The following is a 27721-nucleotide window of genomic DNA, read 5'->3' as shown; positions in this document are numbered from 1 at the left end:
AACCTGAACCAGTTTAGATCTGGTTAATGCTTAGATAGGAATTTCCTGGCGAGTCTGTAGGAAGTTTAAAAAGAAGAAAAAAAAGAAACATATGGTAAACAATTTCTATACTGGTTATAAAAAAAACACCCTGTATGGAACCCTATGAATACCATATGCCATAGTGATAGACTATCTCAGTTAGTATTTTTCAACTATAGCACTTTAAGATGGGTAAACTTCATCTTCGAGAATTCCAGTCATTATGTACTGACTAGAGAATTCTAAGAGTTGAAGTCCCTCCAAGATAAAATTGCCAAGATTGAAAAATCCTGATCTAGCCACATCATTTGCTACTTTTATAAAGAATTATGTACCATTTTTCCCTTCATTTCTTGTTTTCAATTCTAGGAAATAAAGAAGACCTTCGGCCAGAAGGTCAAGAAGATTTAGGAGAAGTGCTTAAAAAAACACTGGAGTTCTGCTTATCAAGGTAAGCGTATAATGGATATAATATAGTCAAGCCTCATGCTATTGCTAATAAGAGGACAGATTAAATGTTAATTAGGGTGGCATAGCCAATATAATTATGAATGCCATAACAATATGTTAGTCTGTGGACTGCATAGAAATTGCAGGGATGTATTTATATGTTAATTTTATAGCTTGAATTTCAGAAAGGTTGGGAAGGAATGAAAATGTAATTGTTAAGATTTTATTTTCCTTAATTGACCATTTTCTTATCTTGATTTCTACAACTGAAACACAAAAGATAAAAGCCAATTTTACAAGTTGCCGGTCATTTGCTAGATGTCCCAGGGCTCTCCATTACAGGAAGGTTTGTTATAGCTATGCTGGCTGGAGAATTCTGGGAGTTGAAGTTCACAAGTCTTAAAGTTGCCAAGTTTGGGGATACCTGCTGTAGAGGAATTAATTATTGAGAATAGATGCAAGTCAATTGTATGCTGGCCTCTGCATTAAAAAGAAATGGTACCTTGTTTTGCTTTCTAAGACATTTAGAAATCTTGTATAGAGTGAATTATATAGTAGTAATTTTTCAAGACTCCCCACATAATCTGATTACTATTTAATCTTTAATATAAAGCTGTAGCTTTAAACAAAATTTAATGAAGCCACATGCTGCCTTCATGACTGGCTAGAAGTTTCATAACTGGCTAGAAGTATATCTTGTTTTTTTCTGTCTACCTGGATACTGTTTTTTAAAAGCATCTGAAAATGGGCTACTTTTGGCTTTCTGTGTCAAATGGTTCAAGAAAAGCAGGACATGACAATCTAAGAGGCAAGAACATCAAGTTTGGCTATAATTCTGTAATTTTGCAAGAAATGAGGCATTTTAAAGTTAAAAGGCATGATTGTATCTTAATATTTAGGAATAATATTAAAGGCCAATGCAACCATTGCAGCACTCTGGTAGAATTGCATGGAGAGTTAAATTTTATACTAATTTTTTTTCTTCTACAGAGAGAATCTTGCCAGTGACATGTATCTTACATCTCAGATGGACAGTGATCAGTATGTGCCAATAATAACAGTAGCTAATCTTGATCACGTCAAAAAGTTGAGCACCAATATGGATTTGATTGTTGAAGTGCTGCGATGTAAGTAACGGCAAATCATGTATTTTTGCACCATTCTTTAGAATAAAAGAGCTTAGTTGAGATGGGCAAAGTTGAAACTCATTTTTATTCCCTTAAGAAGCAATGTATCTTAAAATGAGAACACTTTTTTTGTAGTAAGAGAGCTTTATACGATACTAAGTTCTTTTATCTTAATCAGAATTACATCTCTTTTTGCTGGCAGTCCTTGACTTAGAGCCAAAATCAGGACTGGAAGATTTATTGTTAAACAGTATAGGCATTAAAGGGGGTATCATATGGCCACACCTGAGTTTATGATCCAGTCATTAAACAAATCACCATAGCCATTAAGTGAAACATAACATGATTGCAATTTGAGACCTTCCTTTCCATCTTCCTATTAACCTTGCTTTTTGGAAGCTGGCTAGGAAGAATTAGTGATTATGTGACCCCAGGATTCTGCAGTCATCACAAAGCCAAGCTCATGTCACATAAGTGTGAGGATCAATCATAAGTCATTTATTTCAGTGTCATAACTTCAAACAGTCACTAAATGAATGATCATAAGTCAAGAACTACCTGTATTTATTCACTAGCTCTGAGTCAGGCTTCAGGAATATACATGTGCCTGCTGGCTTCTTCTAGTGAACTACGAGTTTGCAAACAGCTATCCTGAATAATGGCAGTTTTCCTGAATACTGTGTGCATTGAGTGCCTTACTTTAAGCTTATTTGCACTCTCAAGAATATCTGTGTTGGAGTTAGAAAGCCTTTAAGGACTCAGAAACAGGATAAAATGACTTTCTTTCTAAAATGACTCTCCCAGCACCTCTTAACATCAAGCACATATTTTTCTGAGAATGCATAGTTGAAACCAAAGACGGCATAGCTTTAGAAGGTTTCCTCAGCTCGATCCCATCCCAGCTGTGTGTTGCTGTTTAAAGTTTAGACGTGGTAGATAGAACAGTAAAGATAATTTCTACTTTAAGTATTGGGTGTGTTTGATGGTATATTGTCAGGTGAGCCCGTAGCATGAAAAGTTAAATATATCTATCTTCCTTCCCCAGAAGCCCTCTAGCCTTCCTTGTTGTTAGATGATGGCAGAAGTAACAACAGTCTTCCAGAGAGATGTCTTTCTCCCATATTCTCTCACTTAACCCAAGTGTATCACAGAGCCTCCCAACCTATAGTCAACAAGTAAAACTTTCAGTGGCAAAAGAAATAAAAATATGTTTCTCAATTCACAACATCATCTTAAGGAATCTCCTATAAAATGTTTCAAAGGAGAATTTCAGTTTGAGGCAGATCTCAGGAGATAAGACATTTATGAACAACATAAGAGGCACTATTGGACAGAGATCTCAACATTCATTAAACATAGAATAGCTGAGCTTCCCTAGTATGAAATATATATCAGAACCAATAATGTTCTGCTTTGTCCACAGGAAATAAAGAATAACCTTAGCTCACCGCTAAATAGACATTTATGTTCGTTGCTCAAGTAACACGCCTTTTGAATTGTGTGGGGTTTTTAGCTGTGTTTGTTTTTTTTGGTTTTCTGGAAAGTCCAACTTTAATTTGGAGCTAAAGAAGGTTTTTCCTTCTATCCTGATTCTGATGTGCTTTTTTGCATTTATTAATGATCACTTTGTACTTTATAGGAGAATAAAGGACGTTATACTCCTCGGTCATGTTTCAGTTAGATTGAATACAGATTTAGGCTCTGACTTTATCTGGAAAGGGTTATAACAGGAGGAAATTATAAATTTTAATTGGTTCCCCTGTTAATTTTTTATTTTTAATAACAATTAAGCTAATGCAATTATAGTTTAATAATGAGTGGTCCTCAACCTGTGGTCTGCGAACTGCTGTGGGGGAGTTGATATCATCAGATGGGGTCTATGAAGGCTTGAAGAAATGTTATGATTTAAATCGGGGGTCTCCAACCTTAGCAACTTTAAGTCCTGGTGAACTTTAACTTCCAGAATTCTCCAGCCAGCAAAGGGAATTCTGGGAGTTGAAGTCTGCCAAGGCATAAAGTTGCCAAGGTTGGAGACCACTGATTTAAATCTTGATTTAAGTCTTGGAGGTCCATGGCCATAAAAGGTATTTAAAGGGGATCCATGATAAAGAAAAGTTTGAGAATCACTGTGATAGATATTAAAAGTAATAAATACAAAATAGAATTCTATCTGTTGACTCCAAAGCAATAACATTGGGTTTTTTTTTTCCAGCATTGCCTTTAGTCCAGGTAGATGAAAAAGGTGAAAAAGTCAGACCAAACCAAAATCGCTGTATTGTAATTTTGCGTGAAGTACCTGAATCCACTCCAATTGAAGTAAGTATATTATTTCATCAACTGAGTTTTTAGAGTCTTATTTTTTAAATTTATAAAGATAGTAAAACACTAATAAGAGAGAAGATACCTGGAGCATTAGCTTTACTATTTCATGACCTGTCTTGAAATTAAGCAGAACTATATTAGTTCCTGGGTACTCTTTATAGTAATATGGCTTCAGTTAGGGCTGAATCAGTCTTTGGCTATAGTTCTCAATGAACCCTTCTTCTCTGCAGCCCTGACAAACCAGCATTCCAGTCCATCCATCTCATTTATTTATTTATTGTAGGAGGTTCAAGCACTCTTCAAAGGCGAGAATCTGCCTAAATTCATCAACTGTGAGTTTGCGTATAATGACAACTGGTTTATTACATTTGAGTCTGAAGCGGATGCACAACAGGTAAGCTATCTTTTTTGTGTATGGGTATGTGTGCACTTCTGCATGCATTATATTGAATTGCCTATGTCAGAGACTGTATCATCTTCTTTTAATAATCCCTTGTGGAGTGGAGTCTGGGCAACTGAATGGAGCTGAGTGTTTACTGGCCGGATGCCCTTGCTGTTGCCAACGCAGTTATATTCAGCAGATATATTCTCAGCGTGCCCAGAGAGAAAATGTCTGCCTCTACCTGGGATCGAATTCACTGCCTCTTGAATGTGAGGCGAGAGCTCCACCTCTAGGCCATCGCACCACATGTCAGAGATTGCATGATTTAGATTAATCATGGCTCAAATACTATGATGAGAACACAATCAAAGAAGACCTCAGCTACTAAGTGACAATAAGAGATCATTGTCCCATGTTTAGAACAAAACACTGACTGTTATGCAAATAAGGATCCCATAATTAAATATACTTATTATTTCCCACAGTTAATTTGGCAATTGGCAAATAATTAAAGGTAGTCAGAGCAAATAGTTAAAGTAGCCACAGGCAGTGTTGTCATATTATTGCAAGTTCTCCAGTTAGGAAGGTATTCATAATGTTAATAGGTATGTTAACTCCATTGGATGCATAGCGTATAGTTTATTTTTTCCCTCATCTTATTAGCATGGTCTTGGTAGATTTTGGAAGTCTATGAAAAGGAGCCTGAAGTTAACAGTTCCTCAACTACTGTAAGATGTTAATAGTATCACTTGGATTCAAATCCCAATAAAATTAGTTATATAACTTGTTCCTGTTGGCTTTAATAAATCTAAAATGCATATTTTGTGATTATCAAATTTGCCTGGATTTCTCTCAAAACATTCTTCAACGCCATAACTGCAAAAATTTCTAGTGCTTTCTCTAGCTGGTTCTTTCCCACAATAAGGTTATTGCCAGATCAAAATAAACACACAAAAAATTATGTGTTCCCAAACATGGAGCCTATAATATGTTATTTGTTAATTTGAATTGCATATGTAAATTCTACATTAGGTAGAAAGGTATTCATGCTTTTGTTCCCATTAATTCAATTGCACCATTTCAAATAAGTGTAACTTTCTTTTAAAGGCTTACAGATACCTTAGAGAAGATGTGAAAACTTTCCAAGGAAAACCAATTAAGGTAAATGTATGATTTTGGAATTTGATTTTATAATTAGGATAATTCCAAACAACATCTTCTAAGAATATAATCTTCTATCATTTGCAGGCGCGAATAAAAGCAAAAGCTATAGCTATAAATTCATTTTTGCCAAAAAATGGATACAGACCAGCGGACATGAATATCTACACACAACAGCGTTATACAACATCATTTGCATACTTACCTCCAGTATACGGACCCCAACAGCAATTTCCACTATATAGTTTAATTACACCACAAGCCTGGTCTACAACACATAGCTATATTGATCCATCATTGGTAAGCAAATTGGGGAACCATTTTGTTTGTTTGTTTGTTCATGCTGATGAGAGGAATTAAGGAAACTGTCCAGGGAGAGAAAACTTACACAATTGTATTTTAAAACCATTGTATGTATTATTCCTCTGTACCTAAAGCTCTCTGTATCTATACCTAGAAGAGGGGGTTATGCTCAACTTTTCTTCAGTGGTATTCAGTAAGACACAAAGAACTTTTAATGAGGAAAATAAAAATCCTTTGAAACCTGACAGTATAGTCTTGAAGCCTTTAGTATGTTTGCACTGTTTGCAAAGTGTAATTTTGAAACCTTTGCTTCCCCTTTTTGAGTTGGACATCAAGGCATTTCCTGAAGTAGCTTGTTTTAGAGTTAAATCTACATTACTTGATTCATTACTACATTACTATGATTCAAACTCAGAACAGTCTTGTTTAATAAAATCTGGGATGGAAAAAAAATCAAACAGGTTAAAATTCCAGACAACTTTCTGTGATATAACATGCTTTTTTATATTTTAAAACTTTCAGCATGTCGGATTGATAATGTTGATGTGTATTGATTTTTATAAATTCATTATACTAAGCTTACTAAATCAAATCTCACAGGATATAAAATTGCATACGAAGATATTTTATCATATCTCTCCCTTTTATGCTTACTTTCTTCATGTACATTTTTGTCCAGAAGAACTAAGGTTTTAGAAATATAAATGTACAGATAGTCTTCAACTTACAACAGTTCATTTAGTGACCGTGCAAAGTTACAATAGCACTAGAAAAAGTGTCTTATAACCATTTCCACAGTTATGACCTTTGCAGCATCCCCATGGTCATGTGAGCAAAATTCAGATGCTTGGCAGTTGGTTCATATTTATGACCATTGCTATGTCGCAAGGTCATGTGATCAGTTTTTGTAACCTGACAAGCAAAGTCGATAGGGAAACCAGATTCACTTAACGATTAGCTTTGTTGTAGCATAAGTGATTCACTTTAACAACTATAGCAAGAAAGATCATAAAATGGGGCAAAATTAACTTAATAAATGTTTACTTATCAACAGAAATTTGGGCCCATATTGTATTTATATTGTACCTGTGTTTATATTGTGTTGTATTATGAGTGTATTTTATTCTAAAACCAAGGTTTGGTATGTAATGAGAATATTGTATTAATGAGAATAGTAATAAGCACACGTGTGATGCTTATGCAGAAAGGTAAAATGAACTAATGTGCTATTGTGCCATTGTGCTATTTTCAGAATTTTATGGATATATTGAAAGTTTCAAATCTATATCTGAAATTTTCTGTTCTATAGGTCACCCCATTTCCAAATACTGGATTTATCAATGGATTTACAGCTCCTACTTTCAAGCCAACTGTTACTCCACTTGCTACTCTTAGGCAGTATACACCAAGAACCAGGCAAGTTCTGTTAATACACTTTGTTTACCTGGACAATATTCCTGGTGCAAATAAACTCATAAATATCTCAGGGGTTTCGATTACAAAATGTCACAATTTCTCTCTCTTCCTTGATCTCTTAAAAAAGCATACACAACAAGTAAGGCAGGTAAAATGGAATAGGGAAATATTTGTATAGAAGACAATGAACCAAAGAAAATTGTGAATTAGTTGCAAATGTTTTATACCAAATTATGAATTCCATTACTAAATGACCATTGAGTCATAACTCTTGTCTTTGTGCAGAGAAATATGTTAAGCTTTGGACTGTAGACATCTATCTACCCTATTCTAAAGATGCCTGTAGGATTTGTGTTTGGCCCAGAGGCATTCTTGGAAATATGGACTGTGATTGAGAATAGTGCCAAACACTGTGATCAGTTGACCTTAGACTCCAGTAAAAGCTGTGCATGTTGGTGCAGTTCTAAACATCTCCTGAAGATGTTATATGACAGCTCTGAAAGGTTTTTATTTTTCCCTGTCCAGAAATCCCAGCAAATCATATCTACGGCATACAATTCCTACTGTAGACAGAGGGACTGGATTACTAGAGAGCCCTACAATATTCAATCTTTCTGCTGACCGATTAATCAACGGTGTCAGGAACCCACAAACCAGGCATCCAGGACAAAACAGGACACGGATGCAAAGTACTACAAGCTATATAAAGCGAGATGTAGGGAGCGGGCGAGTAGAATCCACGGCTTCAGATTCATCCCCCAGCTTAGGCAGAGGAAGGTGGGTATTGAAATTTAGGGTAAAGCACTAGCCCCTGAGGTTTGGGAATGTTGTATGTTTCCATGTTAGAGATTTCAAAAAGAATAATTCTATGGAAATGAGGCAAGAAAAAACTTCTCAGTTGAAAAGAGAAAGATTTAAACAGAAGCAGAACTATTTGAAGTGAATTATTTGATAGTATAATCGGTGACAAAACACTAAGGAGATTCTCAGGTCACATTAAGCCGTGATGATTCAGTTATGTGAGCCAACCGTTGTTTATAATTTCACTGTCCAGCTAAGAAGTTTGTCTGTCTGTCTGTCTATTGATAATCTGAGTAAAAACATAACAGTATATGGAAAGTACTGGTTCAGATGTCACATTTATGTGATGACCTGAGGGCAGGAGAAGAAACAATGGGTGGAAACTAATCAAGGAGAGAAGCAACTTAGAACTAAGACAAAATTTCCTGACAGCTAGAACAATTAATCAGTGGAATAACTTGCCTACAGAAGTTGTGAATGCTCCAACACTGGAAGTTTTTAAGAAGATGTTGGATAAACATTTGTCTGAAGTGATGTAAGGTTTTCTGCCTAGACAGGGGGTTGGACTAGAAGACCTCCAAGCTCCCTTCCAACTCTGTTATTCTATTCTGTATTATGTGCAATAATAATTTGTGCATAATTTACAACTGCTTACCAAAAAAGCTGATTGCTATTATATTGAATGGTTTATTAAAGTGGATCTAATTAGTGCAGCTTAGAAAATAAATGGCAAAGGAATTACTTCCAGAAACTTGAGGAAAAAGGTTTTTTTTAAGAAAAAGAAGTTATTTAATGAGCATCATACTTTGGATTTTTAATATTTAAAGTAAAACAATGTACACCTAGACTTACAAAGTTCTTGCATAAGTGATCTTCACTGAAAGTTATAACATTTCTAGATTCAGGATATTGGACATTTCTGATATTCCAGAAACGCTAGCTGATGTGGTACAAATAAATGGAAAGCATAGGTTTGACAATTGGTAGCAAGGCCATTCAGACATGTATAACTCTTCCTCTTGCGAATTCAGCATAGCATACCAAGTCCTCCATTTTCTACATCCTTTCAAAAAATTTCACATGACCCTGGGAGGTAGGTTACACTAGGTTGAATAATAGTGATTTGCCCAAGATCACAGTTCACATACCTGACAAAAATAATCTTGAGCCTGCTTCTTTGACCTAATTGAAAGTTCTGATAGCTACACCCCAAGGGTTTTCTCAGTGTAAGAGTATAATCACATTTAAAATGATATGTTAAGAATGAATAAATTCTAATAATGATGATGTCTGTCCTTCCAGAAAAAACTCTTACGGCTATCGAAAAAAGAGAGACGACAAATTTGTGGTGAGTATGCAATGTCTAGATATTCACTTGAGACTAGAAGATTCTTGACTAGAAGATTCTTGACTAAAGAGTAGCGCAGCCTCAGTGAGGAATGGTTTGACATAATGTTAAATGGTGACTTAAACTGTAAAAATATCTATTCTAATTATCTATTCTAAATTACCTCCAAATCGTCATGAGGTACATGGCAAAGTTGATGGTGACTCATATTTGTGTTAGATTTTTCAAGTTGTTGAAGCAATTTTACAAAGCATCCCCCTTCTTGTTCCAGTTCTGTTTGAATTCCTTTTCTAACTAATCTGTTCTACCAAACATAGGAAAAAATTCTTCCATAACAAAATAACTGATTCTTGTTTTAGTCACAATGGTTTCCTGCAAACTCCTTGATGTTTTAGTTGATGGTGTTCTTTTCTCCTTATCTATAATTTCCATATTTTTTCCCTATGCTTCTACGTGGATTTTGTCTTAAAATTTGAATCTCCCTTTCCATTTCCTCCACAAAACAGAGATACGTTCACATTACTTGTTTCATATTTTGGTCATATTACTAAGAACAAGAAACATTTAATTTTCCCAAATTACAATGGATATAGTTTCCAGCTTCCTGTAGAGAGCCAACTAGAATTGTAATTAAGGGAAGCTGTGTGTTGTGGTAGCTGTTCTTTTAATGACTTTAATTGAAACTTTAAAAAAAATAAGATTGAACCTATAGGATAATATAATGAAAGAAATCAATGAGAAAGAAAGTGAAAGAAAACAAAATTTGAAGAAAAATATATATAAAAAAGAAGTGGCTTCTGATATTCTTGCTGATATAAGTACAATTACATTTTAATCTCTCTCTAAAGTTATGTATCCTAATAAAGCCATAAATCTCAAGTTCATTTTTATCATTTTTACACAAAAAGTCCCCAAGAGCTTTCTCTACCAATAAATGTAAATAGAATCATTTATTTTTTTTGGTAATCAAAGAAATTAATTTATCCATGTTTGCAAGATGTGTCAATTTTACCAAACATTCCTCCATAATGGATAGTGTTGAATCTTACCTTCTGTCTGCGTGATTGTTTTTCATGCATAAAATTGTCAAGTTGCGCCCAGAAAATCTGCGTCAACTCCGTAAAGTAAGAGCTGATTTTTTGTTTTTATTCACCTGGGTTTCTTGAAATAAAGATGATGGTAAAAGGGCTTTCTTTGTTGCATTACCTTTCGTTTGGGACAGCATCCCTTGAAGAATCACTCCCCTCCTAGCATTCCTGCCTTCAAGATAACCTTAAAATATGGCTGTTTTCTCCATGGTTTCCTCAGGGTGGTGGTTCTTCTTTTATAGCATGTTAATTCCTCTGTTGTTAATTTTTGCTAAGAATCATTTTTTATGTTAGTCAGTCTAGAAATGGATGGATGGCAATATTAATCCACTACTCGTGGATAATGCTTAAATGCATTGTGTTTCATTCTAACTTCTGAATGATAAATTTAAAACTATAACACCTACTTAGACATAGCTTGTTGGCAGGAAAGAAAAGTATTTAATAAATAGAAAGTCAACTGATGTAACTACTTTATGACTGTTTAAGTGTGAGGTATGCATATTTTGATTGTTTCCTACACGTTTGTGCCCTTTTTCTTTAAGGTTGCTGTTGCCTTTCTTTCTTATTCTACACTTCTCTTGCAGAGAGGACAAACGCAGTCTCCACCGCCTATAAAACCGCCATCTCCAAGTTTTGAGCTGGGGTTGTCCAGTTTTCCTCCCTTGCCTGGAGCTGCTGGGAATCTAAAGACTGAAGACTTGTTTGAAAAACAGTTGTCAAATGTGAATGTGTCATCAAAAGAAAAAGTAAAAATCCACAGATGTTGGGCAAGGGTGCATTTAGGGACACATACTTGTTCACTCTGAGGATCATCATTCTTTAATGGGCCTTTGTGATGGTTTTGAGAAAAGAGGCTTAGAAACACCCATCTTACAAAGTATTGCTTTCTGCAGCAGGCTATTTTCTGTAGTGCTGTTGTACTTGATAGTAGCTTTGCCAATATCATTTGGCTAGAAGCCTGCTTGGCATGGCTCTTTATATCCTACTCCTTTATATCCTACTCAGATTTTTCTCAGAATGGTATATAATAGGGTAACCTTCAGCCTGGAAAAGGGTCACACTTCAAACACTAGGTGGAAATGCTTACTGTTACATGTGTTGTTAAGCTCCTCAGATACCAAACTATGTAACAGCAAATATTAACTCTACCGTTTATTTCTTGTGGTGGACAATTTCTGAAATAGTCTGTATTTGGATAAAATCAAAGCAATGTATCATATTCAGCACTGACTTTGATGCAGATTGAAATTATTTTAAAAAGTTATCTACAGCTATTGTACCATGTTTAATTTCTGAAGTAAACATGGCTTAATCTTTTAAGATTTTAGTAATTCTACACAGGGGTTGGGCAGGGCTGCTACAGGTAGTCTTTGACTTGCAAACACAGTTGAACTCCAGATTTCTGTTGCTAAGCATGGTTAAGGGAGTTTTGCCCAATGTTACTGCCTTTTCCCCCCCGCCAAATTTGTTAAGCAAATCACTGCAGTTGTTAAGCGAGTCATTCATTCATTAAATAAATCTGGCTTCTCCCATTGACTTTACTTGTTGGAAATCAGCAAAGAAGGTTTACAAATGGCAATTGCAAATGATGTTGAAATGCTGCAACTGTCATAAATATATGCAAGTTGCCAAGCATCCAGATTTTGATCATGGGAAACTGCAGTGGCCATAAGTATGAAAAATGATTATAAATCATTTTTTTCAGTGGCTATAACTTCAAACAATCACTAAATGAATCATTTTAAGTCAAGAACGACCTGCACTACCTTCTTTCTGCCTCCCTCTGATGACAACAATTTGGTTATAAATATATTCTGCATTTGAATGGAAATGTAGTTTAAATGACTTGAATTTTGTTTTTCTCAGGGCATCAGTGTAGGTACAAACACAGTACCATCTGGGATTCCTCGTGAGATTTATTTGCCGGTTTCTTCTGCTCTGCCAAGGACATCCGAAACACCTCCTTCCCCATCCCAGGCTCCTGAGTAAGGACCTCATAATACAGATCTTTGAACACATTGTTTTGAATCCACATTTTCCATTGTTCATCTTCAAAAGGCTGGATATTCTGTCAATAGATTTTGAACCATTTCATAAATAACATTTCTTAACAGCAGCAGCATAGAATTTTCATCTGAATTGTGCAAAAGCACATACTGACTTATGGCTTGATTGTCAGTGTTGAAAAAATTATCTGTGTGTCTGCAACATAAACAGGTTTCTTACAATAAAAATAGACAGTAGGGATTTGCTACTATGGACGTCACTATGCAGAAGGTAGAATTGAGGCATTTTCATTATTCTCAGCTGTTCTTTCTATTATTTTACAGTGATCCCAAAGCTATGGACAAGCAGAAAGAAACTCAAAATACTCAAAGACGTTGGTACATTGTTACTACTGCTTCTAAATCAGTACAGGTCAATGGGGACCTTCTAGCAGTAAGTGCATTTTGGTTTTTATAAGAAGTTGATGAGAATTTTTTGGCTTTTATATTTTTATTTATACTAGAGGAGAGATTTGTCACAAAAACACATCGTGCTAAGCAATAATGTGATACATTTTGTTTTGACTTAGTATATTATGCAAATCCAATTCCTCTGATGCTTTTTAAAGAAACCATGTTTTCAAAGTTCTCTCTAACCTCAGAATCCCAGTTGTCTTACAGATGGCAAGCGCGTAAGTCTTGCAATTATGACATGTTCAATCAAAAACTTACTATTAAACTCCAGCAACAAAGTAGTCAGAATGTGGTGTATGGGCAGTAAATCCACTCTGTCAAAACAGATATGTTCATATCTATCTTGCATGCTGAGAATCAAGAATTAAACCATAATGAACCATTGCTTGTTGTACAAATCCAGCCATTTTAATTTAAAAGCCCTAGATTGTGGTGCACTCTGTTGTTTGAACTAAGTCCGTTGAAGTTTTTTTTTTTACCAACCATGACATAATGCTGCAATTCATGCCTGTTCCTGACTGCTTCAGCCATCCTCCTGATAATTTGCTCATATAGGTAGTCCTTAACTTACAACCATTCATTTGAAGTTACAGTGACCAATCCCCAAAGTTACGGCTGTTTCAGTATCCCCATGGTCAGATGATCAGAATTCAGGGATTTAACAGCTCACTGAAAACTGCTGGGGCACTTCAATTACCTTCACCCACCTATCTCCCTCCCTCTGTGCCTTTTTGGGCACTGAGCACTGCACCTTCCCCGCTGTCCTAGTTGACCTTGCCATCTTTTTGCTCCCACTGCTAACCAAGCATGCCTACCTAGCCTGGCGCTCCATGAGGCAACTACTGCCTGCGCAAAACTTTTTTTTTCCTGGTTGTGCACAGTGGTTTTCCTCACATCTTCCTACAGCCCCAGAGCTGCGTCATGCCAAGAAAGCTCCTAAGATCCTGAACTGAAGCCTGGCAAGCAGCCCCAGAGTTACACAATTAGTAGGGTGCAGGGGGACTAAAAGCAAGGATTGGGGAGAGATAGGTAAACGGGGAGACATTGGAGGCAATCTGTTACATTACCAAGGGTCAGGGCTGGGAAGGACCAAACTCAGAATGGTTTAGGTCAGGTCCTCTTAGCTAAGAGCAAATATACCTCTTCATATTTATATATATTTATATTCCGCTTCATAGCACAGCACTCTGTGTTGACGAGGTCAGTGTATTGCCCCCAACAATTCTTATTTTACCAGCCTCAGAAGGATGGAAGAATGAACTTTCAGCTGGTCAGGATTGAACTCCTGGCAGTGAACAGGGAGTTGGCCTGCAATACTGCAGCCTAACTACTGTGCTATCGCAGCTCTTAATGACTGGTGAAAATTCTCTTAAGGAGTGCTAGGAGTGCCATCCCTAAGTGATGCAGTCATTAAGGAAAAGTCATTGACCACAGGATATCATGTTTTATGGCAGCACTGCTTAATGATGGGATTTCACTCCCAGTTGTTGTCCTAAGACAAAGATTACCTCTATTCCTTACATTATTTTCCCAAAAAATCTCCAGAGAGATTGGAACTGCAGCATGTTTTTTATCACTCTGATGTCCATCAGGGGTTCAAGATTCCAGTACACAATTGAATGTCTTAGCTCTATTTATGATTCAATTCTTCAGAACAATAAAAATTTCTAAGGAGTAACATTTTTTGTTGGAAGAATCGCAAAACTATGCAAGACCTTCATCTTATTTTGTGTAGAATTCATACTTCTGGTGGTGACGAGATTACTCAGTTTTATTCAATTTTATTTTTGTGTGTGTTTTTTTTAATAAAGCAGGAACGGCGAAAACCTAGTTATGCAGAAATCTGTCAGAGGATTAGTAAGGATGCAGCTCCATTGCAGTCTCAAAAAGAACAGAAGCCAAACACTGTTGCTTGTGGGAAAGAGGAAAGGAAATCCACAGAAACACTAGAAAGAAGCAAAGAATTGAAGTCTAAAGACCAGTGGAGACCATCAGGACACAGGCCTCCTCTTCCTCCATCCGTTGGAAAACGTCTGACTAAAGAACAGAGCACTCCTCCCAAATCTTCTCAGTGAAAGTAGCACTTAGGTTGAATTTCAAGAAGTTTTCACTATGAAGTTACCCTATGTTGACACTCAGAGTACAAAGAAGGAGTTGCTGGTTAAAAGCTTGCAGGGGTTATGAAGTATATGAAATGCCTGCTAGAGGTTTTTTTTTGTTGTTTGTTATTGTTTATTTCTTTGTAAAATAGTTTATTATTATTCTTTTCTTACATCCTTATCAAATTCCCCTTGAGCAACCAGTCAATTCCGTCGGTTTAATTAAATTTTATATTAGGTTGGTGCTGAACATAAGACAATGCCTAAAATCTTTTTTTTTTTTATATTATTAGAAGGAAGATGCATTAATCTGAAATCCATTTTTATGAAGCCTCCATGTATGGATGAATACAAGCTCATTCTAATGAGGTTTTTTTTCCTAATTTACTAGACAGAACTGTGCTGCTGTATATCTTTGAATAATTGGTTTGTAAGTAAGAATCTTCAAAAAAAAGTCCTGAATACTAATAATAGCTAATACATAAAGTATAAAGCAGAACAGATGATTTACAAATCAGTAAGACAAGTTAACTTTTTTTTTTGAAATTCCAGTTGCTGTAGCAAATCAGCAGAGTATTTTTTTTTTAAGTTTAAAAAAATAAAACTGGTTCTAATATTTTTGTTTTTGGCCAAAGGAGAACATCATAAAGATCAACTGAGTTCTCTAGATTATTTGCATTGATAGATTGTAAGCAAGTAACCAGTTTCTCAGTCCAAGATGAAATGATCTCATGACCTTCTGGAAAAGAAAAAAAAGCACATTATAAATTAATTAAATGTGCCCTTGTGTATGGTGGATGCAAGCTAATGGCAGTTTTTCACAAGATAGCACAATAGCACTCTTGTGATGAAGATTTCAGTTTTTTGTCCTTCTCTCAACTGGGAAGATAATTTTGAACCCTTTTCTGATTGAAACCCATGCTCTGTGTAAGTTTTCAAAACTGTGTTCCAAATGCTCTTTGAAAGAGTTTATATCTTAAATCAGCCTGAGTGCTGACACTTTCTATACCTACCAACATTGGCACATGGATTTAATTTCTTTCTTTTAGTCCATGAATTGATGGTGTTTTAGTATGTGTGTGCAAGTATGCACAAGAAAGACATTGCCCTGTACCCTGCCTGGATGACATTTACTTTAGAAGCAATATGCTTTCTGAAGGACAAAGCTGCACTTAATACATTTCTAATAAAGTTGCTGATATATTTTTTTTTAAATACCTAAAGCTTTTCTTTTTGGGTGTTTAAGCAGCAGATGGTTCGGATCAAAAGGTGTTCCTACTAAGTAGTTTATTCCACCTACACACACACACATGCATACACACCAAAAGATTTAAACAACTGATTTTTTTAAAAGAATTATTTCCATCCAATTTTTAAAGACTTGAATTTTATTTAAACTTGAAAATGACTTTGCCTTAACTTTTGTATAAGACAGCTTAGAATTATTGAAGTCTGACCCCATTAAGGGTTAGCACGGGGTGGCATATACAGAATTACTCAGTTACAGTATCTATGTACTGTCACTGGCCCTACTGGGTAAACATACTCTAGTACAGGTCATAGTGGCAGTTTTTGTAATATACCTTAAAAAGATCTTAAGCAGTTGATCTTTTTCAAAATGTTGAAAAAAAAATCTGTAAATGGAAATAGTCAATACTGTATTAAAATGTGCACTTGGAAGTGTGTGCTTTTGCTTGTACAGGTGTAAATAATCAGAACATATAAAAAGGTACCATTAAAAAACCTGATAAAAATTATTGATATATTATAAATGTTGCTGTTGAACTGGATGTAGATAACTAAGTGTTGTGGTTTGGATATTACTTTAATTTGTTTTTCCCTTGTTTCTTTTTCTTTACTCTGATAAGTTGAGCTAAGTCTGCCTCTTCACTGCTAAGGGGAATGGAAGAAAGCCTGTCTTTAAAAGTCCTGACATTGTAAATACTTTCTGGAAGTTTTGCATTTTGTTTATATGGAACACAGGTGTGCAGTATAAATTTCAATTCCTAGGACCTGAAATTAGTATTACTTTAATGAATTAGGAAGAAACAACATTGCCACCAGAAGCTCCCACCCCAAGTATATTCAACTACTTGTAGGCCAACACATTAGTAAAACTGGATTTAAAATTTCCACATAGCTATTTAAAAAGCAAACAAATAAAAATCCTAGAGCAGTTGATCTTCTAACATAAGTTGCTGCTATTTATAATTATCCTTACCAAAAGAAAAACAAACAGATCATCTTGCTCCTTGCACTGCAGACTTTAAAATGGCAAGTTGAGTCTTGTTTGTTATTTCCTGAGAAGATACACAAGAAGAGAGTCAAAATCATCTTATATAACCTTGGTTTATCATTGATCCTTTCCCCCCCACTCCCATGAGCAGTGAAAGGGGCAGTGAGACAGGAGGTATAATTTTGGCCAGCGATGAGTTGTCTTCATTTGCCTGCTGAGAGCATGAATACAACAGCTGCAAACAAAGAGAAGAGGCCACAAGTATAGAGCTAATCATTGGAGATAGCTTACAATAACTTTTGCAGGTCAGTAGATAGGCTGTATTATTTTTAATGCATTTGCTGCTGCTCTTTATACTAGGCTAATACACTGTAATTCTCACTCAAATAACAGTCTGTTTACTGTGATGACTTTTTTTTTCTTTAAAAGAAAGTGTCATGCCAAATAATTCCAGTAATTTTTAATATTCTTGTATTCAAACAGTTCAGGACTATTTAACAACACAGGCTATTTATGTTTAGCTATTCAGATCTGCCTTTTTTTTTAAAGTCTTCTTAAATTATTGAGTTGCAGGTTAAAACAACCCATTGGCAAGGGTGGACAGGAAGGGGTAAGACTACTTTGGTGCTCCTTGAAATAGAATTATATAGGTTCTTCTGAGTCTGTTTATTCAAAGGATGCATTCAAATATGAATTTTGTTTCTGCATATTTAATATGTACAGTATTTTTTTGCCTTCGGATGTCCTATCTACCATTACTACCCTTGCTCCAATTTTGAATCTAGTCAGAAAAATCAATAAATTGTCACACTCTTAATTTTGGTTCCTATTTTTTTTTCTGCCTCTCTTCTGGAATTAAAACTTGTTTTCAGAGAGGTGTCATTCCTTGGATGCAGTGTTTTGTCACAGCCACTGATTGACCAAGGTTTCCACTTGTTTCTATATCCCTTTCAACATGCTGTAGTTTTTAGGGGTTATGGGCCCAAATCAGACTGCTAGCAGCGGACAATCAAAGGTGATAGCTGCCAAGTCACTAAAGTGATAGCTGCCAAGTCACTAAAGCAAAGATGTCATAGGGAGGCCATATTTTTCCTGAAGGTGGGTTTTTAGTTCTTCTGTTTAAGACTGGAATCAAGCTTACATGTGAACTATTTGATAATTTAAGTTTCCTTTTATGTCATAAAATGTACAACTTTCTAAAAATGTAGAATATGAAAAATAAAAAGATTTAGCACTGCTGAGTTTCTCTCTTTTTTAAAAAAATAAGTCATTAAAAAACCTTTGTCTTTGCATTCACTTAGATCTAGGCTTGTTGCAAAGAGACCAATACCAGAAGTTCCTTTGCTCCTTTCTTGGGCCTGTCCTGGTGCTCTGAGACTGACCCAGTGTGCCCATTTATTAAGCAGTTTGCTCTTTGGTAATATTTGCCTCATGTTATCATTTTCCCTCCAACATACATCTATTTAACTTGTTCCTGGCCCACTGTCTGTATAGTTTGCTCACTTACTTGCTTTAAAACTACTTTGGGCATGAATTGAAGTAATATATGTTTTGAGTGTGCCATATGAGCCTCCGTGGCGCAGTAGTTAGAGTGCAGTACCGCAGGCTGTTTCTTCTGACTGCTGGCTGCCTGCAATTTGGCAGTTCAAATCTCACCAGGCTCAAGGTTGACTCAGCCTTCCATGCTTCCAAGGACCCAAATTGTTGGGGACAATACGCTGACTCTGTAAACCACTTAGGGCTGTAAAACACTGTAAAGTGATATACAAGTGTTATTGCTATCCTTTCCGCAACTGGTTCAGAGCATTTGTTATTTGAGTTAAAAGTGGTCTTAAAACTGAAGGATAATATCCCATCTATGAGGGCATGACACTAAAGTGTTGTATATATAGTATGAAAGGGATCAACAGTTAAAGCCACTGAGCTTGTCAGGTGGGAAGCTGACAGCCCGGGTTTGAGACCCGAGCACCACGCAATGGAATGAGTTTCAGTTACTTGCCATTCCTGCCAATCTAGCACTGCGAACGCATGTAAAATGTGACTAGATAAATAGGTATCACTTTGGTGGGAAGGTAACAGAGTTCCTTGTTTATCAGCCTATACAGCCTTGCTTGCTACATGACACAGAAGCTTCTGACAATGCTGACTCCCTCAGCTAAGAATCTTGAGATGAATCAGACAAAACTATACAGAGAAAGTCTTTATCTTTTTTATATACAGTACAGTTTTTGAAAGTCAAAGCTTTATCTTAAAATTATTGAAATCAATTACATTTAGATGTGACTACCTCCAATGATTTTGATTGGTCTATTTCTCATACATGAATAACAAAGTATGAGTTGCTACAGTAGATTTCATACAGTCACTTAATTACTGGTTTGTTTTTCGCAAATGCTTAATTTTGTTCCAATGGAGATATTCCAAAAACCAAATGAGAGAACAAAAAATATATCAAAATTGCAGCTTAACAATATGCATAGGATAAAGTTTTTAGAAAACTCAAGGAATTATTCTGCAAAGCTGGAAATCTTAAGTGAGAAGAAATCTTATTAAACAAATTGTGCATATTGACTATGTACTAAACATTTTGATAGATCCCTGCTGACAGCTCAGAAATAAGTCTGCTTTTGAATGTTGTGCCACATTAAGCTTCATCATGGAGGCATATTTCCATACATGCCTTGTCATCAAAACAAACTATTAAATCCTTTATCATTGTTCCTTTCAAATATCAGTGATGAAACTGGCTTGTTATGAAATGTGACTTCTCTAGACAAGTAGGCTTCATACTTGTCTTCCAGATGCAGTTTTCAGTAATGCTCCAAGAATGGAGCCTATTTGAATTCCTGCTCATTATTCTAGGTAGAAAGATGCAGAAATCTGTGAATAGAATAGAACAGAATAGAATGGAACAGGTTTATTGGCCAAGTGATTGGACACACACGGACTAAATAAGCAATGAACATAAATCATACTAGAAAATTAAATAAAACAATATAAATCATAAAGATACAAGCAACAAAACTGGTGGGCACACATGTCTTCACAAAAACTAACATGATGTTACAATATCTGTGATTTCATCAAGTCTACAGAGGTATCTTTGAAAATGTTCCAATCAGTGCAATCAAGGCAAGCCTGTAGATTTAGTTTTGTCTCCTCAGTCCAAGATTTCACTGATTTAATTGTTGGTTCAATGGTTTTAAGCCTTTGTCTATAAACAGATACACGTGAATCATGCAATGATCAGAGCGTCCCACAGCTGCTTGTGGAAAAGACCAACAACCATCTTTTAATGTTCTGTAGCAGTGGTCTAAAGTACTCCTGTCTCTAGTGAGACAGTGGATGTGCTGAAAATATTTTGGTAGCTCTTGGCTTAAGTTAGCATTGTTGAAATCTAACACAGTGAGCTGTGCTTTATAATAATTAGATGGGTGACTTAAAGTATTTGAATAAAGGCCTAACATCTGAGACCTCATTCGTGACAGCTGTGGACAAGTTCCTTGATGCCCATCAAGTTTCCCATTATTCTGGTTTTTTATTTTGTGGCTAGGCATAGCTATTGCTGATAGATGGGAGAGACTTACCCAGCAACTTGCAACCTTCCTTGCTTTCCCCATTGACTTTGCTTGTAGGAAGCTGACAAAGAATGATGATCACATGACCATGGGGCACTGCAATCATAAGTGCATGCCAGTTGCCAAATGCCCAGATCAGGCGTACCGAACTCCCAGGCTACAGCCCATTCAGAATCAGGCCTGTGGGCGAGTGCGCACATATGCTCAGCTCCACTTCCACACACACAAAACTTGAGTTGTGCAAGCAAGTGCTCGTGCACAGTGTTCACACAGAACCACTTACTATTATTACCTTTATTGTCCGAGTACAGCATGTGTACAATGAGATTGGCTGAGCCTCCTTTCGTGCACACACCCCCAACACAATTCACAATGAGGACAGAAATCCCTAACCTAGTCCCAATCTTATTACACTATATAGACATGACTTTGTTGCATAACGCGCCGGCCCCACAAGTCTTATTATATAGACATGAAGTTATTTTCCATTCAGAAGTCTGACTGCCCATGGGTAGAAACTCTTCTTCAGCCTGTTGGTGCGGTTAGCTATGCTTCTATATCTCCTACCCAATGGTAGGAGAGTGAAGAACCAACCCCTCTACCCACCCACTCGCACTGATCTGTAAACCCGGAAAGGTTGGGGAACACTCTTCTGGATTGATTGCAGGAGTGGTTCAATGGCTGTCATTTCAAGGCCAGCCATAAGTATCACACCTTCAGCATCTATAGTTTAATGACACAGCCAGGAACATCAATCTCTGTATCTATGTTTACTTGGAAAATATCTTGAGGTCACCGTTCTCAGAAATGAGCAGTTGGTGACAAGAGAAAGCAACTTAGAAAATGGGGAGCGGGGGGTTGCCTTTGATTTAATGATAGATGCTAGCTGGTTAGTTGGTTTTGTTTTGCACGGTCTTGTGTTCTGATGATAGGAATAGGCTGTCTTTCTGCATGGGAATGTGTGTATTTTACTAAGCATCACTGGTATTTCTTTTTAGAAATAAATGATTTTAATTTTCCTTTGTATTTAGTTTCATGGTCACATTCAATGCCTCCTAGGGAGCACAGAATTTTGAACTGAGCAAAATGATTTTGCATTGTGTCACCTCTTCCCATTTGGTCTTTTGTTTTAGCTTTATCTCCGTATTGGCCTGGAAACAGGTCCATTGATTAACCAAGGTAGCCATTTTGGGCCCAGAGTACTTTTCACCAATATGTCCCTAGCTTTTCAAGAAGATAGGAGATCCCTACGCTGAAAAATATCTCAGGTTAGGGCTACTCAAACATATTTCTTATAATAATGTTTCCATGTTAAATAGCCTGACAGCCCACAAACTATTACAATGCCTTCTGTGTATCTATAGAAGATGTGATACAGGTATCCTTGACTTATATCCAAATTTAGACTCAAATTTCTATTGCTGAGATAGTTGTTTACCTATTTTTGCCCCATTTTAGGACCTTTCTTGTCACAGTTGTTAAGTGAATCACTGCAAATGTTAAGTGAATTTGACTTCTCCATTGACTTGTCAGAAGGTCACAAAAGATAATCCCATGTCCCTGCCACTATCATAAATATGTCAGTTGCCAAGCATCTGAATTTTGATCAAATGATCATGGAGATGCTGTAATAATCATTAAGAGTGAAAAACAGTCATAGGTCACTTTTTTCAGTGCCATTGTAACTTTGGTCACTAAATGAGCTGTTGTAAATCAATGATTACCTGTAATGTAATTTTCTCATATAGCTTGCAGGTTTCTTAGGAAGGTTTCTGCCTTTTTCTAATGAAAGTAAATAGTCTAACTTCATAATTAGACCTGTGATGATGAAACATCAAATGCTCGCACATTGTCAACGAAATTTGTCGACCTAAAAAAAAAGTTCAAAAACTTTAATACAATGAATGAAAGAGGTAGGATCAAAGAGTAGGTTTGATTGACAAGAAAAAAGGCTCTTGATGTATGAGCCATCCTCACATTTTAGTCACAATTGCTCTTAGTATGAACAATTAGGATGACATAATCTCTGCTCTGTCAATCCAACAACTTCACAAAGTGAAATATTCTTGCAGCTGGCTTGGATAGGAAAACGGACTAGGCAGATACCTGAAGTACCATGTCTTCAGGTATCTGCCTAGGTATCATAAATATCAAAAACACCATGTCTAAGGAGGTTGGGAATTCAGCCTTGCTCTGAATGGATGGACTCAGCCTGAATGGAGGTGTCTGAGTGCTGTTTGAATGTGGGAAAGTTACACTTGGATTAATTAGCCTGATTAAGCAGGGTTTTGGCCATGGATTCTCTTTGCTCCAACTTATTGCAAACAAAAGTGAGACCACATCATTCAGACCCATTGTAAAGATAAAATATTTTCGCACCATAACCAACCCTTGTTGGTTAACTGTGCATAGGCCACTTGAGAAATTATGGGGCACCTCAGCACTTATCATTAAGATGTATAGAGTTATCTTCTGATTCCCATCTCCACTGAATGAGATACCAGATATATCAATATTGTAATGTTAACTTGTACAAATACAGATACGTTTTCTAAAGTGAATAGATGGCACTTTGAAATACAGGTAATACAACAGTTCATTTAATGACTGTTCAAAGTTACAACAGCACTTCAAAAAGTTATGACTGTTTTTCACAGTTATGACTTTGCATCCCTCTGGTCATGTGATAAAAATTCAGATGCTTGGCAATTGGTTCATATTCATGGCTGTTTCAATGTACCCTGGGGTCATGTGATCAAACTTTTGCGACTTTCTGACAAAGTCAATGAGAAAGCCAGATTCACTTAACAACCATGTTACTAACTTAACAGCTAGCAGTGAATCGCTTAACTGGCAAAAAGGTCATAAAATGGGACAAAGCTCACAGCAAATGTCTCATTTAACCACAGAAATTTAGAGCTCAGTTGTGGTCGTAAGTCGAGGACTACCTGTATAGTTAATCCTTGACCATTCATTTAGCTACTGAAGTTACAACACAGCTGTATTGAAAAAAGTGACTTATAGTCAGTCCTTGCATTTATGACCATTGCAACATTCCCCACATGATCACAGATCAGGCACTTGGCATGTATTTACAAGGGTTGAAGTTTCCTGGGGTCGTGTGATCAACATTTGCAACCTTCCCAGCTGCTTCTCAACAAGCAAAGTCAATGGGGAAGATGTATTGCTTAATTGCACGATTCACTTAACAATTGCAGTGGTTCACTTAACAACCATGGCAAAAAAATAAAAAGTTGGGTGCGACTCACTTAAAAACCACTTTGTTAAGCAATAGAAATTCTAATCCCAATTATGGTAATCCATCAAGGACTGCTTGTTTTGCCTTACAGATAAAGGCGGCTTGAGACATAACGGATGGCGAAGCTAATAGTAAAAATAATTTAACCTGCTAACATGGGCCCACAGCAACCTGCAAAGAGTTGGTCTCTGTAGGGAAAAAAATACTGTTCTCACCCTTGATATCTTGAACCTCCTTTTTTTGCATCCTTGACAAACACATGGTCACCAAGACAAACCAGCTATCTTGGGAAGTTCTCAAAGTCATGGTTAGGACACCAGTCAAGGCTTATTAAGGTAACTCATGAACTTTCATGGATTTTTAGCCCTATGAGCCAATACCTTCTCTAGGATATTACATATACTTGTGTCATTTTAGAGAAGGACAATTGGCATGAACATGCCATGTAGACGTTAGAAAAGGCTGCTTTGGATTCATTCATTTGATAATCCATTGAGTACTCAGAGTGAGAAAAGAGTTAATACCAGGGTATTAATTGTTTCTTAGATGTTCATTTTGCAGATCGGAGGTAGACTTTATACCCTAGGGAATAGTTGGTTAATTGTTTCATCTACATTACCCTCAGCTAAGTTCTTTCTAATGCCATTTCCAGATATTTTTATTGAACTGAATCTAGAAAATCAAATCTATTTGGTCAATTTCAGTTTAAAGTCCAATTGTCCTGCTTTAGTCAGCGGAAGGGGAAGACTCAAAGAACTTCTGGCCTTCATAAGAATGGTGAGATGGCATCTGGAATTATGACTTCTTGTGATTCAGACCTTGAATTGGAGTCTTGTTTGCCCAACCCATGAGAACATTACAAACTCTTTGAAGAGCCAGCAACAGGGAAGCAAATTAATTTTTGGTTGCATAACGAAGCATGCTAGCTTGGTGCTGGAAATCAGGTTTTTACAGTGCTGGCTTCACTCAGCTGGAACTTGAGAGCTTCCTATGTTTAAGTTCCCACTTGAGGGCCCTCTGGCATTACAACAACTCCCCATGACAATGAGATCTTGTATGTCTGATGCAATGCTCTAGCCTTGACTTGGACTACAAAACTCTCTTGCTCATTTTAGTTTATTTTTATTTATTTTTTATTTTATTTGGTTTGTCAATTGCTTACAAGATAATAGGTATAAGTAAAAACATAGTTATGAATACATATAAGAAAAATAAAAGAAACAATAGGACAGGGACAGTAGGCACATTGGTGTGCTTATGCATGCCCCCTACAGACCTCTTAGGAAAGGGGTGAGGTCAACAGTAGAAACTCTAAGGTTGAAGTTTTGGTGGTTTGGGGAAGAAACCACAGAGTCAGATTGAGTATTCCAGACATTGACCACTCTGTTGCTGAAGTCGTATTTCCTGCAATCAAGTTTGGTGCGATTAACCTTGAGTTTGTATCTATTGTATCTATTGTTGTTATGGTTGAAGCTGAAGTATTCATTGACAGGTAGGACATTGCAATGTATGATTTTATATACTATACTCAGATCAGATTGAAGGTGACGTAGTTCTAGATTTTCTAGGTCTAGAATTTCAAGTCTGGCGGCATAAGGTATTCTGCAATGAGTAGAGGAGTGTGAAATATTTCTGGACTTTCTCAACTGTGTTAATATCTTACTCAATGTGGGTTCCAGACTGATGAGCTGTATTTGGGTGTTGGTCTAGCAAATGTTTTGTATGCTCTAGTTATTAGTGTAATATTACCAGAGAAAAAGCTACATAAGATTAGGTTAACATCTCTTAATGCCTTTTCAGCTATGTAGTTATAGTGGGCTCTAGCACTTAGATCATTAGAGATGAGTACTCAAGGTCCTTGACAGAGTTTGCATCATCAACAAGGTCTTGACTATTCAGCCTGTATTTTATTTTCTGATTTTTTTTGCCAATATGTAAGACAGAGCATTTGTTTGTTGCGATTTGAAGTTGCCATTTGTTTGACCATTCTGATACATAGTCGAGGTCTTTTTGAAGGTAGCAGTATTGCCTGTGGTGTTGAAAAGCTTTACATCGTCAGCGAAGAGGACGCAGTTGCTCTTAATACGATCACAGAGGTCATTTATGTAGAGTATGAAGAGAGTTGGTCCTAGAACACTGCCTTGGGGGACACCACTGTTGATAGGTAGAGAATCTGATAGGACACTCCCAATTTTGACCATTGGTTGTCTGTTTGACAGGAATGCTTCTATCCAGTTATATAGGTGTCCAGGAGTAGTTTGTCGTGTACCACTGAATCAAAGACTTTACAGAAGTTGCCAGTAGCAAGCTTCTATTGATCTCAGTTTGTTAGATTAATGACTTTTCAATTGCTAATGAACTGGCTCTACCTAGAGCAGCGGTATGCATGTAGCAGGGGGACTTTTTTGCTCGACTCCTTACATTTTTAAACATCATAAAGGCTTTCTTTCGCTTGACTGAACGTTAAAAGGCCCAACACATGATATCAAATCTAGCCAAACATCTAATAGCCAATGTACAGTACCTGGTTTATAGTTTATTCCAAATTTACAATGGATAAACGTGTCAAAGAAATACAGCCATATAATCACTAATTAATTGCTTAAAAACGTCCAATATTTGATGGTATGTAACCAGTTCTGTTCCAGTTAACTAAGACAGAAAGCATGGTGCCTCTCTTATTTCTTTGGTTTGCCAGCCTGGTTAAACAAAAACAGGAAGATCCTGAGGTAAAAATTTCTAGAATTTCTAGACAACTTCAAACTCTTGATGCTCTTTGAAGTGAGATATGAAGGAGCTGATTGTCTACTCTTTTCTTCTGCTGCCTTTCTTTCCCTTCCCATCTTTGGGGTATTGCAAGTACCTTTGGCATCATTTTTCCCTATTAACTACAATTCCCTGTCATAGCCAATGTGGAACATTGCAACTAGCAGATTTAGAACAATCCAAGATTTCAAGCCCTTGTGAAATAATTGTTCCAAACTTGGTAGTACAATTTTCCAGCTTAGTATCCCATCCTATTTTACTAACAACTTGGCAAAGATGTGGAAAGAGAAAATATGTATATAACATACAATATAATAAAACCAACATATACCCTACAAACTAGACTATTAAGTTGCATTCAACTGAGTCACAACATTTCTTCATATAGACCAATGTTTCTGGGGTCCTTGGTGCTTGCTGAGCTTGGTGGTTTCCTTGCAGATGTTTCATTCCAAACTAGGTAATGACGATGTTACCTATTTTGAAATAAAATGTCAGTAGAAAAACCTCATCAAGCTCAGAGAGAACCTCACAGTTCAATCCTGACCAACACATGTTCTCTTCTGTTGAGACCAGTGTTTTTCAATTTGGCAGCTTTAAGATGGATGGGCTTTAAATGCCAGAATTCCCCAACTACCATGCTAAAAAGCTCAATGTTAAGTGAAAAAATTAAGTGACTAAATGCTAGGATGTTCTATTTGCACAACACTTTCTTCCAAGTTCTACATCCAAACCCCTGTCAATGTTTTAGCATAGTGGTTCCATTTCTCTAGCAGTTGGCTGTATGTACCCTGCTGTATTCCCACCGCCTTCAATTTATATCAGAGGAAAGATACATAGAGTTATAGAGGTGACATTACTTTTTTTACAAAAATAAATTTAAGACAATGGAAATGGGAGTT

The 27721-nt window shown here is 36.5% G+C and overlaps 1 protein-coding gene across 20 annotated transcripts in view; it reads left to right on the top strand.

Annotated features, from left to right (window-relative positions):
- Positions 1-18455, top strand: part of LARP4B (La ribonucleoprotein 4B) — a 49501-nt gene extending 31046 nt beyond the window's left edge. For 8 of the 20 annotated variants that reach the window (XM_087916574.1, XM_087916572.1, XM_087916570.1 and 5 more), the window contains 13 exons: positions 391-472; positions 1462-1598; positions 3811-3914; positions 4204-4314; positions 5410-5463; positions 5551-5763; positions 7076-7182; positions 7708-7959; positions 9286-9331; positions 11007-11168; positions 12289-12407; positions 12753-12861; positions 14693-18455. In XM_087916574.1, the coding sequence (XP_087772700.1) occupies positions 391-472; positions 1462-1598; positions 3811-3914; positions 4204-4314; positions 5410-5463; positions 5551-5763; positions 7076-7182; positions 7708-7959; positions 9286-9331; positions 11007-11168; positions 12289-12407; positions 12753-12861; positions 14693-14956 (1760 nt within the window). In that variant the 3' untranslated portion in view covers positions 14957-18455. The remainder of the gene's footprint in view (positions 1-390; positions 473-1461; positions 1599-3810; positions 3915-4203; positions 4315-5409; positions 5464-5550; positions 5764-7075; positions 7183-7707; positions 7960-9285; positions 9332-11006; positions 11169-12288; positions 12408-12752; positions 12862-14692) is intronic. The other 12 variants (XM_087916583.1, XM_087916581.1, XM_087916579.1 and 9 more) reach the window with 4 other exon arrangements.
- The last annotated feature ends 9266 nt before the right edge of the window (positions 18456-27721 follow it).

The sequence above is a fragment of the Pseudonaja textilis genome, chromosome Z (genome assembly GCF_049901715.1).
Source record: "Pseudonaja textilis isolate UNSWEBS1 chromosome Z, rPseTex1.2, whole genome shotgun sequence".
NCBI lineage: Eukaryota > Metazoa > Chordata > Lepidosauria > Squamata > Elapidae > Pseudonaja > Pseudonaja textilis.
Note: the sequence above shows the minus strand (reverse complement) of the source record. Positions and strands in the feature narration are given on the sequence as shown.